Source organism: Myotis davidii, unplaced genomic scaffold (genome assembly GCF_000327345.1).
Source record: "Myotis davidii unplaced genomic scaffold, ASM32734v1 scaffold1047, whole genome shotgun sequence".
In the NCBI taxonomy this organism is placed as follows: domain Eukaryota; kingdom Metazoa; phylum Chordata; class Mammalia; order Chiroptera; family Vespertilionidae; genus Myotis; species Myotis davidii.
The window spans coordinates 515,705-529,233 of NW_006298367.1; the positions used below are offsets into that span (position 1 = coordinate 515,705).

General features: G+C 48.3%; 2 protein-coding genes across 4 annotated transcripts in view; both read right to left on the reverse strand.

Annotated features, from left to right (window-relative positions):
* Window positions 1-3,665: 3,665 nt before the first annotated feature.
* On the reverse strand, window positions 3,666-7,185 carry TMEM265 (transmembrane protein 265). Its single transcript, XM_015570691.1, has 3 exons — window positions 6,837-7,185; window positions 5,675-5,845; window positions 3,666-4,162 (listed from the first exon to the last, which is right to left on the reverse strand). The coding sequence occupies exons 2-3, from the start codon at window positions 5,840-5,842 to the stop codon at window positions 4,001-4,003; spliced, it is 330 nt and encodes a 109-aa protein (XP_015426177.1). The 5' UTR covers window positions 5,843-5,845; window positions 6,837-7,185; the 3' UTR covers window positions 3,666-4,000.
* A 235-nt stretch (window positions 7,186-7,420) lies between these two features.
* The window catches only part of SRCAP (Snf2-related CREBBP activator protein), a 38,916-nt gene continuing 32,807 nt past the window's right edge, over window positions 7,421-13,529 (reverse strand). For all 3 annotated transcript variants that reach the window (XM_015570688.1, XM_006774087.2, XM_006774088.2), the window contains 3 exons: window positions 10,754-10,948; window positions 10,536-10,619; window positions 7,421-10,431 (listed from right to left, as the gene is read on the reverse strand). In XM_015570688.1, the coding sequence (XP_015426174.1) occupies window positions 7,816-10,431; window positions 10,536-10,619; window positions 10,754-10,948 (2,895 nt within the window). In that variant the 3' untranslated portion in view covers window positions 7,421-7,815. The remainder of the gene's footprint in view (window positions 10,432-10,535; window positions 10,620-10,753; window positions 10,949-13,529) is intronic.

Here is a 13,529-nt window from a genome sequence, read left to right on the forward strand (position 1 = left end):
TGAGATTCTGCCAGGAGGGACTTGCTTCATAAGCCTTCTGTGCACACCTCAACCCTGGCATTCACTTACTCATTCCATGAATATTTGTTCAACCTTTTCACCTCATGGCACACATAAACTACTGAAATTCTGGGGCACACCAAAAAAATAGGTTATAATTTTGCCGATCTGGCCAAAAAGTAGGTATACTTTTGATTTATACCAGCTGGCTATTGTAGTGTTGGCTGTTGTCATATTTTGACAGTCTATGGGAAAAGAGGTCAGTGCCCCTGACTAAATAGTCAGGTATTGCATGTTTTAAACATTCTTGTGGCCACCGGTTGAAAATCACAGCGCTAGCCCTAACCGGTTTGGCTCAGTGGAGAGAGCGTCGCCTGCGGACTCAAGGGTCCCAGGTTCGATTCCAGTTAAGGGCAGGTTGCGGGCACATCCCCAGTAGGGGGTGTGCAGGAGGCAGCTGATCGATGTTTCTCTCTCATTGATGTTTCTAACTCTCTATCGCTCTCCCTTCCTCTCTGTAAAAAATCAATAATATATATATATAAAGAAAATCACAGCGCTAGACTAACAGCAATGAAAAAAAAGCAAAAGTCCCTACCCTTGTGGAAGTTCTATTCCCCACGAAGGAGGCACAGAATGAATTAATATAACCTGCTAACAACCATCTTAGAAATGTCATTTTGGGATCACAACCATGTAACGAGTCGAAGTACCTTTTTAACAGAGTACTTTGACCATACCATCAATCTAATAGGCCTGGTGTATGAGCCAGGAGGTCAGGGTTGGATTCCCCATGCGGGCACATGCCTGGGTTGCTGCTAGATCCCCAGTGGGGGGTGTGCAAGCAGCAGCCAATCAATGATTCTCTCTCATCATTGATGTTTCCATCTCCCTCTCCCTCTCCCTCTGTCTCTGAAATCAATAGAAATAGATTATTTTTAAATAGATAAAATAGGCACTGTCCCTTCCAGGAGCACATCAGCATCCTCCTCTCCCCTCCCCATCTTCCCCCACAGGCATGCATATCCTAAACTCTAAGGGACCCATGAGACTTGCAACCAGGGGAGCAGTGGGCAGAGTGTTAAAATCAGTTTAATCAGTTTGGGGGAATGAGATATTCTTTTCTAGTAGACTGAAGCTTCTCATTAAATATTAGCTTTAAAAAAAGTTAAGCAAATTTAAGTTTCTTAAATCTCTCTAGAACAGTGGTTCTCAACCTTCCTAATGCCGCGACCCTTTAATACAGTTCCTCATGTTGTGGTGACCCCCAATTTCATTGTTACAAATTGAACATAATTAAAGCATAGTGATTAATCACAAAAACAATATGTAATTATATATGTGTTTTCCGATGGTCTTAGGCAACCCCTGTGAAAGGGTCGTTCGACCCCCAGGTTGAGAACCGCTACTCTAGAATGTGTTGTCCGGAAGACTATGTAGCGCCTCACACTAGTTAAATCAGAATCTCTAAAGGTAAAGCTCAGGCATAGGTCCTTTTTAAGGCTCCCGACGTGGCTCCATTGTTGAAGACAAGGTTGAGAATCACTGCCCTAAGTATGGCTTCTACCCACTGTTGTCATTCTAAAGTCTGGGACCAACAGTGGGTTCTCTTCACTCTCCCTTACTGGAGCACTTTGAAACACTGAGGACAACTATCATACGGCTCATCTTCCCCTTTAGTCTTCTCTCTTCAGTGTGCTCTATCTCTAATTATTTTTTTAAATTTTGTTTTATTGCTTAAAGTACTACAAAGAGTATTACATATGTCTCCCTTTTTTCCCCCCTTGACCTTCCCCCAGCCTTCCCTACCCCCCAGTGTCTTGTGTCCATTGGTTATGCTAATATGCATGCAGACAAGTCCTTTGGTTGATCTCTTACCTCCGCCCCCCAATCTCTAATTCTTTTAGGTGCTCTGCTGGTCTCTGAATTATGGTAAAATAACCCCAAAATTCCACTCACAAGACATATGTACTCCAAGAGACAGGTACAAGAATATCCACAGCAGTCCTAGCTGGTTTGGCTCAGTGGCTAGAGCGTTGGCCTGCAGACTGAAGGGTCCCAGGTTCAATTCCCATCAAGTTCACATGCCTGGGTGGCAGGTTTGATCCCCAGTGTGGGGTGTGCAGGAGGCAGTCAATCAATGATTCTTTCTTATCACTGACATTTCTCTCTCTCCCCCTCTTTCTCTTCCTCTCGGAAATCAATAAAAAATAAAATAAAAAATATCCACAGCAGAATGATTTGTAATATCCCAAAACTGCAAACATCCCCAAAATCTACCAATATGAAATGTAATATATTCATGCAATGGAATACTATACAGGAATGAAAACTATAGCTATACCAAAGATCGATAAATCTCATAAACAACAAGAAGCCAGGCATAAAAAGAATCCATAAGCCCTGGCCAGGTGACTCCTTTGGTTGGAGTATCGTCTTGTGCAATGAAAGGTCACAGGTTTGATCCCAGCTAGGGCACACACCTAGGTTGCAGGTATGATCTGTTTGGGGCACGTGCGGAAGACAACTGTCAATGTTTCTCACTGATGTTTCTCTCCCCCCGCCTCCCTCCCTAAAATCAATAAACATATTCTTGGGTGAGGATAAAAAATACACATGAATCCATTTATATAATGTTCAAATGCAGGCAAAACGAAAACTACATTGTTTGAAGTCAGAATGATAGTTACCTGTGGGAAGAAAGGCAGCAGGAGTGATTATAAGGGACATAAAGCAGGCTCTGAAGTGCTGGCAACGTTCATTTCTTGACTGAGTGGTAGTTTTTCAGATGTTTGCTTTGTTAACTTATTAAGCTTTATATTTGTTTTGGATATTTTCCTGTATGTGTGATATATCTCATATTAAAAATGTTTAAAATGTTATCAGCCCTAGCCAGTTTGGCTCAGTGGATAAGTGTTAGCCTGAGCCCTGGCCGGTTTGGCTCAGTGGATAGAGCGTCGGCCTCTGGACTGAAGGGTCCCGGGATCAATTCCAGTCAAGGGCACATGCCCAGGTTGTGGGCTTGATCCCCAGTAGGGGGTGTGCAGGAGGCAGCAAATCAATGATTCTCTCTCATTATTGATGTTTCTCTCTCCCTCTCCCTTCTCTGAAATTCAATAAAAATATAAAATAAGTATCAATAAGCCCAAGATAAAGGCTATGCAAATTCAATATAATCATAGAAATCTCTCTATGTAAGGGATGGTTGCTGTATTCAATCCTTTCACTCCTCTCTCAACTCTGTAACCAAAATGTCTGAGTTCAATCCCAGCTCTGCCATTTACTAGCTGTGTGCCATTATAATCTGTGCCTGTTTCCTCAACTATACAGTGAGAACAATGGTACTAGGTATTGAGTGATTGTGAGAACTGAAGAAGTTAAGTAATATAAAGTGTCTAGAACACAGCTTGGAATATATCAAACATTCAATAAACAGTAGCTGATGCTACTACTCTTGCTCTCTGGCCTCTGGGTCTCTCTTCAGGTATAAGGAAGAAGCTGGGGTCTTTCCAAGAGCTTCCAGAAAAAGAAAAAGAAATCTTTCGTTCTCATGGAGCAACTAGGCACAGGGAGATGCAAACTTCTGCCATCAGTCAGATGCCCACTCTGGCTCTTACCAAGGTCTCAGGGAAAAGCAGGGGAAGAACAAGTAGACAGGAACAGCATTTCACCACTAAAAAAGGCTTTTATTATAAAACAAATTCTAATAAAATCAGGCCTGGTCTTCAACCCCACCTCTGGGTAGAGGCCCCTAGAATGGGGTAGGCTGGGGGACGGGGTGGGCAGGGAATGATGAACACTGAAAGAACAGAGCAGGCTGACCTCCCCTCATCAGTCCCAGTTGCCGTTCCTTTTATAAAGGGCTGGAAGAGCTCTTCCAAAGCCCTTTGAGAGAGGCACCATCCTCCAGCCAGGGAGGACCACTGCGGGCACTGGACCCTAGTAATGCCGCCTTGCAGGATCCAGGAGGTTCCGGCTGACTCTCAGAGGCCACCCTCACTCACTCAGCTTGGGCGATGATGTAAGAGAGCAGCCACAGAAGCAGGGGGCCCAGCACGAGGACAGCAAGCCAGAGAGCACAGCTGGCCAGGATGAACCTCCGGGCCCGGGCCCCCCAGTGCACTGCTTCCTCGGAGTGGCCTGCCTTATGCCGCTCTTCTGCCTGTGGGGGCAGGTTTTTGGTTAGGTTCTCCCCCTGCTGCTGTCCCAAAGTGCCCACTGACCCATTACAATCCTCCATCCCTGTCATGGCTCAAAACCTCACATTCAAATCCTCTACCTTCCTTTCTAGTTTCTATTTCTCATGCCTCACCTGCAAAATAAGTTATCCATTCTGCTCTGCCTACTTTTCAGAGTGGCCATTGTTAACGCACAAGATCATATATGGTAAAATACTTTTCAATCCTTTTATTCCCTATTCTTTTTTACTTATCCCAGATTCATTCCAAATTTGGAATTCTTGGCAAGAAATAGTGAGCTAGCCCTAACTGGTTTGGCTCAGTGGATAGAGTGTCAGCCTGTGCACTGAAGGGTCCTGGGTTCGATTCCAGTCAAGGGCACATGCCTGGGTTGCGGGCTCGATCCCCAGTCGGGGGTGTGCAGGAGGCAACCAATTGATGATTGTCTCTCATCACTGATGTTTCTATCTTTCCCTCTTCCTTCTTCTCTGAAATCAATAAAAATTTAAAAAATACACAAATACTTTTAAAAAAAAAGTGAGCTATCTTGGAGTATTTTTGTATTTTTCACTCATGTCCAGTCATATAACACCCCGTTCTCATTAGTCAATGGGCCTCATCTTACAACTAGGGTTGAGAAAATTCAAGCCTGGTGTTTAAGTTAGCCTGTGTGACAGATATTTTGAAATGGTGGAACCCTCTCAAAACCCTCATAGCTTCTCCTGGCTCCTGTAGGCTGCTCTCATCACTGCTCAGCTGCCTCCAGTTTTCTAATTCATTCTCCATGTAGGACTTGAGAGTGGATCTTACTGAAACACAAATCTGACCATGTCACCCTCCTCTGCAAACACCTTTGAATGGTTACCCAGTACTTTCATGATAAAGTCAAAACTCCTAAGCATAACACTGGAGGCCCTTGGGAATCTGGGCCCTCTGGCTTCACCTCTCACTATTTCTTACTGGTCCATTTAGGCTGAACTAATAGTCCAGGCCTTCGTACACACTGCTTCCTTTACCTGGAATGCCTTTCACCCTAATTCACTGATTCTTGAAGGTTATTTTCCTGCCACCTACTCTACTCTAATCACACACATAAAGGGTGGAGCAAAAGTAGGTTTACAGTTGTTTGTATGGAAAATAACACAATGAATAATACAAGAATAAACTGTTTTAGGTACTTACAACTGTCAACCTACTTTTGCCCCACCCTATGTATCCTCCCCCAGCTCCCAAAACACTTTGTGCTTCCTCTACGACAGTACTGATGAGCTACATCCCATTAATAATTATCCATTTTCACAGCAATCTCTTTCATTAGACTGTGGGCCCTTTGATGGCAGGAACGATGTCTTCTTCTTACTTCTGGCACAAGGCCCAACACCAAGCTCTGACAGGCACTTACTTAGTAACCGTTTGATGAATGTAGACAGATCAGATATGAAGCCACTGCCTTACTACACCCACCCTCCTGCTCCCATAGGAACTGCATTCCTCACCTTGATGGCAAACACAAGAGCCATGACTCCCAGGCAAGAGCAGCCACAGATAATGCTAGTAGCTGCCCAGCAGCGGAGGCGGAGCCCGCAGCAGCGAATGGGGGATGGAGAATGAGCAGCTTCCATGTTGCTCACCAAGATCTCCACTGGATTCTCCTCGTCCTCCATCACCTGTGGGCGATACAGTCGAGGTACTTTTAAGCCCCAAAACTGAGCCCTTGGCCTGGCTTTCTCAGACTCCACCCCTCTCTAATCATGTCCTTGTAGCCTAACCCAACTCTTAAGAATGCCGCCTTACTAGGGAATTCCTCTAATGACTCATAGACCGAGAGAGGAAATGTGTGGCTGGAATCCTTTCTCAGCCTAAGATTTCAAGTCTTTAAAGACATGCTAGCGTGAACACAGCATTATCTGTATTATTGTTTTGACAAGTGGGGAGAAGCAGAATGACAGGTGCACATCGAGAAGCAGGAAATAGAATCTCAACAGCTGCTAGGAACTGGAGACTATCAAAGTCTGATTTTTAAACTGTATTTCAAAGGGCACTACAATTCCCTGAAGTTCCTCAGAAACTGACATGCTAGGCCGTTCCCTACTTCAAGCAAAACTGCCATTTCATGTGATAATTCTGGAGATGGAAGAAAGTAGGGAAAAAGTACCCATCTAAGCTCTTTATAGTTGAGGAAACGCAACACCAGAAAAGGCCTTAAATCCCCCAGTAGGGTCTCCTTTGCTATGTTGACTCCCTGCCATCTCCTCTCCATTTCAACCCATGCCACACAACACAATCAGATTAACACTGGGTTTGAATGACCTCATAACCCACACAGAAACCTGCATAATGATGCCCTACTTAATAATTTTTCATCTCCCTATTTCTCAGGTCCTCTGAGCTTTGATACCAAACCACCATCTCCAACCATTCCCCTATATCCTAGACAAAATGAAACCATTTGCAGTTCTCTGAACACAACCCAGGATAAAAAGGGTGAAAAGAGTCAAGATAAGCAGAAAGCAAAGAATATGTGCCACGAAGCTGCAGAAGTGGGTTTGAGAAAAGAACTCAGATGGAGTAAACAGATACAGACATGAGGGGAGAACACAAGGAGAGGGGCCAGGGAGTGGAGGTCAGAGAAAATGTAAAATGAACAGGGGCTCTTACCTGGCTATAGGCCTTGAGGTACTGAGAGTTTCGGCTTCTGCCTCAGGTTTGATTTGGCTTGGGTAGAGATGGAGCTGACTCAGGGCTTCAAGCCAAGCCCAGGGGAGGGGTTGGGTGGCCAGTCACCACCTGAAGAGCCCCAGGAGCTCATATGGGGGTGTAGCTGACTCAAACCAGTTTGGCTGGATGGAGGAAAGCAAGGGAGGAAAAATGACGGGAGCAACCCAAGGTAGTGGTGCCTGCCTTCTGGGAAAGGGAAAGCACCTGAGCAAGGAAGATAAATGCAGGAAGTCTAAGGCATCAGAGGGCTCGAGGGAACGTCAGGAACCAAGAGAATAGACGGGAGGAGGAAAAGTGTGAGTCTGAGGGACTGAAAACTAAAAGTTTAGAGAAAGGTGCCCTACCAGATCAGATTTGCCACATCTTCCCTCTTCTTGGGTGGACATTTCTACCTCCAAGATATGTAATTCTGGGTTAGAGATGAGGTACTAGGATCTTGGCAGGAGGAAGGGAAATAAAAAAGATGCCCAAGTTCCCACCCAACCCTCCACCAGACCAGAAAATCAGAAGCCTCCTTACGCGGATGCTCATACAGAAACTAAGTTTATTATTTTTTCTTCTTTAAAAAAAAAAAAAAAAAGAAAAAAAACCTTATTGTAGAGAAGTCCCTCCCCCTTCCCTTAAGGGTGGAGAGCTGTGAAAGACTGCTGGGGAATCAAGTACAAGGGGGTGGGGACAGAGACTATCTTGCCACCCTTAACACTGCCCAGCCATGTGGGGTGGAAGGGAATATGTGAAGCGCCCCATTTCCATGACAACCAGTTTCCTACCCCCTACTTTGGTGGAAAGAAGGGAGAAGGCCCCTCTGACTCCCTGGAGGCTTTCCCCCTCAAGACTTCAAGTAGTGGTTAACAGAGTCAGGCCTGGTTGTGGAGGGACAGGGGCCATGGTGGAAAGCCTAGGTGGAGGGGCAGCCCACTCACGTCTTGGCCTTTCGGCCTCTGTGACTAACAGTGGGGCCGGCTGGGTGGGGCGGGGCACTGCTGCGCAGGATGCGCTGGTCCCCTTGGTTGGTTGTCCCACCAAGGCGGTGGGAGCCAGACCTGCGGCGTGGGGTCCCATCCCCTTCCTCCTCTTCACCTGAGGCTTCAGCCTCAGACTCTTCTACTGAACCCTCAGGCCCCAGGGGACTTGGGGACTGCAGGCAGCTTCGCTTTGCCTGCCCAGGACCTCTGCCAACTGGGACACCGGCCCGTTTGCGAGGCACCTTCTCAGTCTCTAGTGGGGGAACTAGAGAACCTGGACGGAGCCGGGTGGAGCGCAGTTTTGGAGCCGAGACTATGGGAGGTGTCAATTCTAACCCGCCTGGTCCACCATCTGCTAGATCCAGGTCATCCTGAATTACAGCCACCACCATGGACCCTTCACTTTTTCGTCCCCGCATCCCCTCTGCTTCAAGGCGCAAGCGGGCCAGGCGGGTGAGGGGGCGGCTTCCATCCTCATCGGAAGAACTGCCCTCACTCTCCCCCTGGCCCTGGGGTTGCCTCCGCCCCAATCCACAGCTCTCAAGGGCAGAAGATGGGTCACGGTCCAAGACAGGGAGCTGGCTGGGCCGCGGCGATGGTGGATTCTTGGGAGGTCGGCCTCGCTTCCGCTTGGGTGGGGATGTTGAAATGGTGACAGTGTTGGCGACAGTAGCAATGGGACAGGATAGGAGTGGTGGGACTGGTGGCATCGGGAGTGGCTGTGTCCGGCTCTCTAAGCTGCCATCCCCTGGAGAGGAAGTGGTCCCAGGAATGGGTAAATCACGTGCCTTAGGGGGCCGCCCGCGCCTTCTTTTCTCCACAGGTGATAGGATGATGGGCTCGGGTTTATGAGTTGGCTGGGGTCCAAGAGGCTGGGGCCCAGGAATAAGCTGGGGTCCCAAAACAGGCTCTGCAACAATAAGGGGGTCAGCCCCATTGGTTTTTCCCTTAGAGGTGGATGAAGGTGCCTCATCCACCCCTCGTCCAGCATCTGCAGGAGACCTATTCTTCTTGGGAGGCCGCCCCCTCCGACGTTTCATAGCAGGAGAGGTGATGGCAAGCAGTGCCCCTTCTCCATTCTCTGGGCTGACCTCTCCAGTCACCCCCAGCTCAATGTGACGGCGAGCTATGAAGGGCTGCTGGGTTGGGGTGGGCAGTATGGATGGGGGAGCAGCTTCACAGGGCCCACTGGTGGGAGGTGAGGATTCTGGCCCCAACATGTTGTGGGTAGATGGGCTTCCTGGGCTGGCACCAGTCTCAGAGACCCCAGGCACTAGGATGCTGGCAGTTCCCCGCTGCTGTCGCCGTCGCCTCACCAGTTCCTTTTCCTCTACCACAGTCACTAGCCGTCCTGGCAACTTGCGAAGCACTTTGGGGCCTGGAGGCTGCCCCGGCCGACCAGCCCCCTGACCCCTAATTTCTACATCAGCACTGGTGCGACGTCGAGGGGGCCGGGCAGGTGAAGAACCTTCAGGTGAGGAGGTGGCTGAAGATGAGGTTGATGGAGCTGTAACCTCAGCTGAACCAAGTTCCTGCAGCTTCTGTGGGCTGGATGTTGGGGTCTGGGCTTCCACTAGCTCTTCTGAGTTCTTGTCAGCCTCCAATGGCAACTGAAGTAGCTCATCAGATATTGCTGAAGGTGGGAGCGCCAGATCACTGTTCTCACTCGGACACGTGGGCACCTCCTCACCATCAGGCAGCACTGTGAGGATGGTCCCCTCAGCAGGCTCTGGTACCTCCTGCTCTTGACCATTGGGAAAACTGCCAGTCTCCAGGATTGGGCTAGGTGCAGAAGAGGTGAGAGAAACGTTCTTTTCTGACATAGGCAGGATCTCAACAGCAACTGGCAACAGATCCTTAGGGGGCATATGAGTAAGCGGGGAAGTCTCAGAGCTGGTCATATCAGCCAGCTCCAGGGACTCACTAGATGCCAATGTTTGTGTACACAGCTCTGCCTTAGGCCCTAAGCCCAAGGTGAGGTTGGTGACTGGGGGGAAGATGGGCACAGAGGGTAGACCAAGCAAGAGAGGGGAGGTAGGAGTTAAGACAGAGGTTTGAGCTGGGGGTGGGGTATGAGCTGGTGGAGGGGTATAGGCAGAAGGAGGTGTGCAGGCAGAACAAGAGGGAGGAATCTGTGGGGGAGAAGGCAAGATATGGACAGGAAGCATGGTCAATGGATTTGGAGCTGAAATGGGGATTGGGGCAGGGATTGGTATGGGATCTGCAGCAGCCGAAGCTGGAGCGGGTCGAGGTTTAGGCGCTGGCCTGGGAACTCGCTCCCTGGCAGGGCTATAGCGGGGAGGCGTGGAAGTGCTGCGGGTATGATGAGTGGATACGACAGGAGTGTGGTTTGCCCCTTGAGTCTCAGCCCGGGCTCCACGAAGACGCTCACTGACTCGAGTCCCTGGCCTTTCAGGGGCCTTGACCTTCTTACTGCGCCGGTGGCTGCCTCCACCAGTCCCACAGGAAACCTCATCCCCAGCCCCTGGTCCCTCCTCCTCCTCTTGGGGTAGGCGGAACACCTCCTCCTTGGCTTGGTCCAGGTCCTTGCGGGCAGCTTCCACTTGCTCCTACCAACAGACCCCACAGGGTGGTCAGGGAGAGGCACTCAAGGTGGTAATGGGTAGAAAACAGTAGCCTCCCACTTCCAATCCCTCCCCCTAGAACTACTCACTTCTGCCTGCTTGAGCTCCTCTCGGCTCACCTCCTCAAGTGAGGCTTCCAGGAATTTCATAGCATAGCGCTCAATAGGGGTCAGCTGTTGGGAGGAAGAGTGGTGATGAAGAGGGACTAGGTGCCCAGGGCCCACCCATCAGCCATTTTTACCAGGGAAGATAGGAGGGTCACAGAGTCCAGAGGAAGGAGTTGAGAACTAGTGGGTCCAACACTGACCTGTTCGACAAGGGCAGCAATTTCCTGCTCAGCTCGGGACATTTCCTCATCCTCAGCCCCAGGCCGACCAGCCTCCTCTCCCTCACCAGCAGGAAACCCATCATTCTCATTGAATTCTGCAAGCTCAGCAACCTGTTCAGCCTTGGCTTGGGTGGCCGCACGAATATCCTCTTCATCTTCTGCCCGACATAATGCCTGCAAGGGCATGTGAAAGAAAACCCATGAGAATTAACAAACTTTACATCCTGTGATTTGATTCTGGCAAAAATTTGAGGCCAAGTTTACAACAAAATGAGGAAATAAAAAAAGCACTGGGCTCCAAAACCCTGGGTCCCAGTCATGGTTCTGTCCTTGCCTTTTTTCATAGATAAGCCAGTTAAATTTCTAAGGAGCAGTTTTCTCAATTGTAAAATGACATCACACCACTTTGCCTGCTTAACCTGAGGCATTTACTATATTTAAACATACGATATGTTTATAATTTATTAAGTGCTATAAAAGTGATATCATTATTATAAGGACTGGACTAAATTGGTTCTTCACTCTACATGGTAGATTCTGGAATAAATTAAATGTTGTCTTGGTCACAGCCCAGATTTAAAACAGTAAGAACAAAAAAACATTTATACCAAACCAGGTTTATAACATTACTAGAGGCTGGTGCACAAAATCGTGCATGGGTGGGGTCCGGCTGGCCTGCCCCAATGGAAGTCCATTGGAACGGGCTGTGGGTGGATGGCTGGCCAGCCCCGCTCGCGACTGGGGTGGAGGGTGGAGGCCAATCAGGGCCCGGATCAGGCTGGTTGGCTGCAACAGTGCATACATAGCCACCGGTCATTCGGTCATTCTGCCATTCCGGTTGCTGGGCTTTTATATATATAAAATATATATAAATAACAGAACTCAACTCTCATCTGGACCCTCAAAGTTACCAAAGCAATGCAGTTGTACAAAAAAAAACGGCCATCAGGGAAAGGTGATGCCCCAATCACACCTCTGCTGCTGTCACTGCCGGCAGCACGGCCGGCCCTGGTTACCTGAGCCTCGGTGGCCCTGGGCAGCCACCATCCGAGGCTTGCCTGCGCCTTGGGCAGGCTCTGGGCGGCTAGAGAGCTGAGGGCAGGTCCAGCTGCACCGTGTGCCTGCCACACCCCCGGATGGGCTGAAAAGACTAGGGGACTCCAGTGGGGTTGAGGGGACTGGGCGCCGCCATTTTGTGGCTATGGGCGCCACCATATTTGTGAAGGTGTGACAGTTAATTTGCATATTCTGTCTATTAGCTAGGATTAGAGGCCCAGTGCATGAATTCGTGCACGGGTGGGATCCCTCAGCCTGGCCAGGGATTGAGGCCAGTCAGGGGGAGAGGCTGTGGGAAGTTGGATGGCTGGTCCCGCCCCTGATTGGGGCCCATCAAGGCCAGGTTGGGCAAGGAGGAGAGGAGCAGCGGGAGGTTGGCTATGGGAGCACTGACCACTGGGGGGCAGCTCCTGTGTTGAGCGTCTGCCCCCCGGTGGTCAGTGCATGTCATAGCGACTGGTCATTCAGGTCGCAAAGGTTGCTTAGTCTTTTACATATATAGATATGAATAACCCATGGACACAGACTGTAGGATGGTAAAAGCCTGGGGTGGGGAGGGGAGTGGGCTACAGGAGGTCAATGCGGGGAGAGGGGGACATATGTAATACTTTCAACAATAAAAAAAATTTTTAAAGGCAGAAAGTTTTAAAATAAAATTCTATTTTTGTACTGAGATGTCTCATGGCAATAGACTAACCACATCTAATCTTTCCCTTGAGATATGATGGGAGCTTATAACCAAGTCACTGAAGGAAGTAGCCTTCTTAGTATGGTCAACCATAAGAAGGCACTAGGTAGAGAAAAACATTTCCATGACACTCTACATCTGTAGTTCCTAAACATTTGTTTACTTCTGAAGAGCTCTGAAAAAATACATATGATCAGACCTCACCTCCTAAAATGATTTAGATTTTCAGATGAGGTCCAGGAATCAATCCTTTTAAAAGCTTTCCAAGTGATTCTATTATACATCAATGTTTGGAAAATGTGTTTTACCCATGTACAAAACACTTCTTTTATAAAAAGAAATATATTTTTATCGATTTCAGAGAGGAAGGGAGAAGGAGAAAAAGATAGAAACATCAATGATGCAGAGATTCATTGCTCTGCTGCCTCCTGCACACACCCTACTGGGGATCAAGCGTACAACCTGGGCATGTGCCCTGACTGGGAATTGAACTGTGACCTCCTGGTTCATAGGTCGACACTCAACCACAGCCACACCAGCCGGGCAACAAAGCACTTCTTACTCCACAATGTCATTTAACCTCAGTTACTTCCTTGTCATTAGCATTTTATAAAAATGGAAAGTGAGGCTCAAAAGACTAAACAGACTTAGCTTAACAAATACTATTACTAAAAAGCACTGCTGGCACTGGCCAGTGTGGCTCAGTTGGTGATCATTCCACGCACTGAAGGATCACTGGTTCGGTCCTAGTCCAGGCACATGTCCAGGTTGCGGGCTTGATCCTGGATTGGGGTGCCTGCAGGAGGCAGCTGATCCTATCAATGCTTCTCTCTCACATCAATGTTTCTCTCTTTCTCTCCCTCTCTAAAATCAATAAAAAGATATTTAAAAGAAAGAAATGGCCTTAATTCATTTCTCTGAAGATGTATCTTTTTTATCCCCTGAAATGAAAAAAAAAGCATGGCTGGATGAAACACATCCATCAGATAAAGAGAAAAGAAATCTAAGATG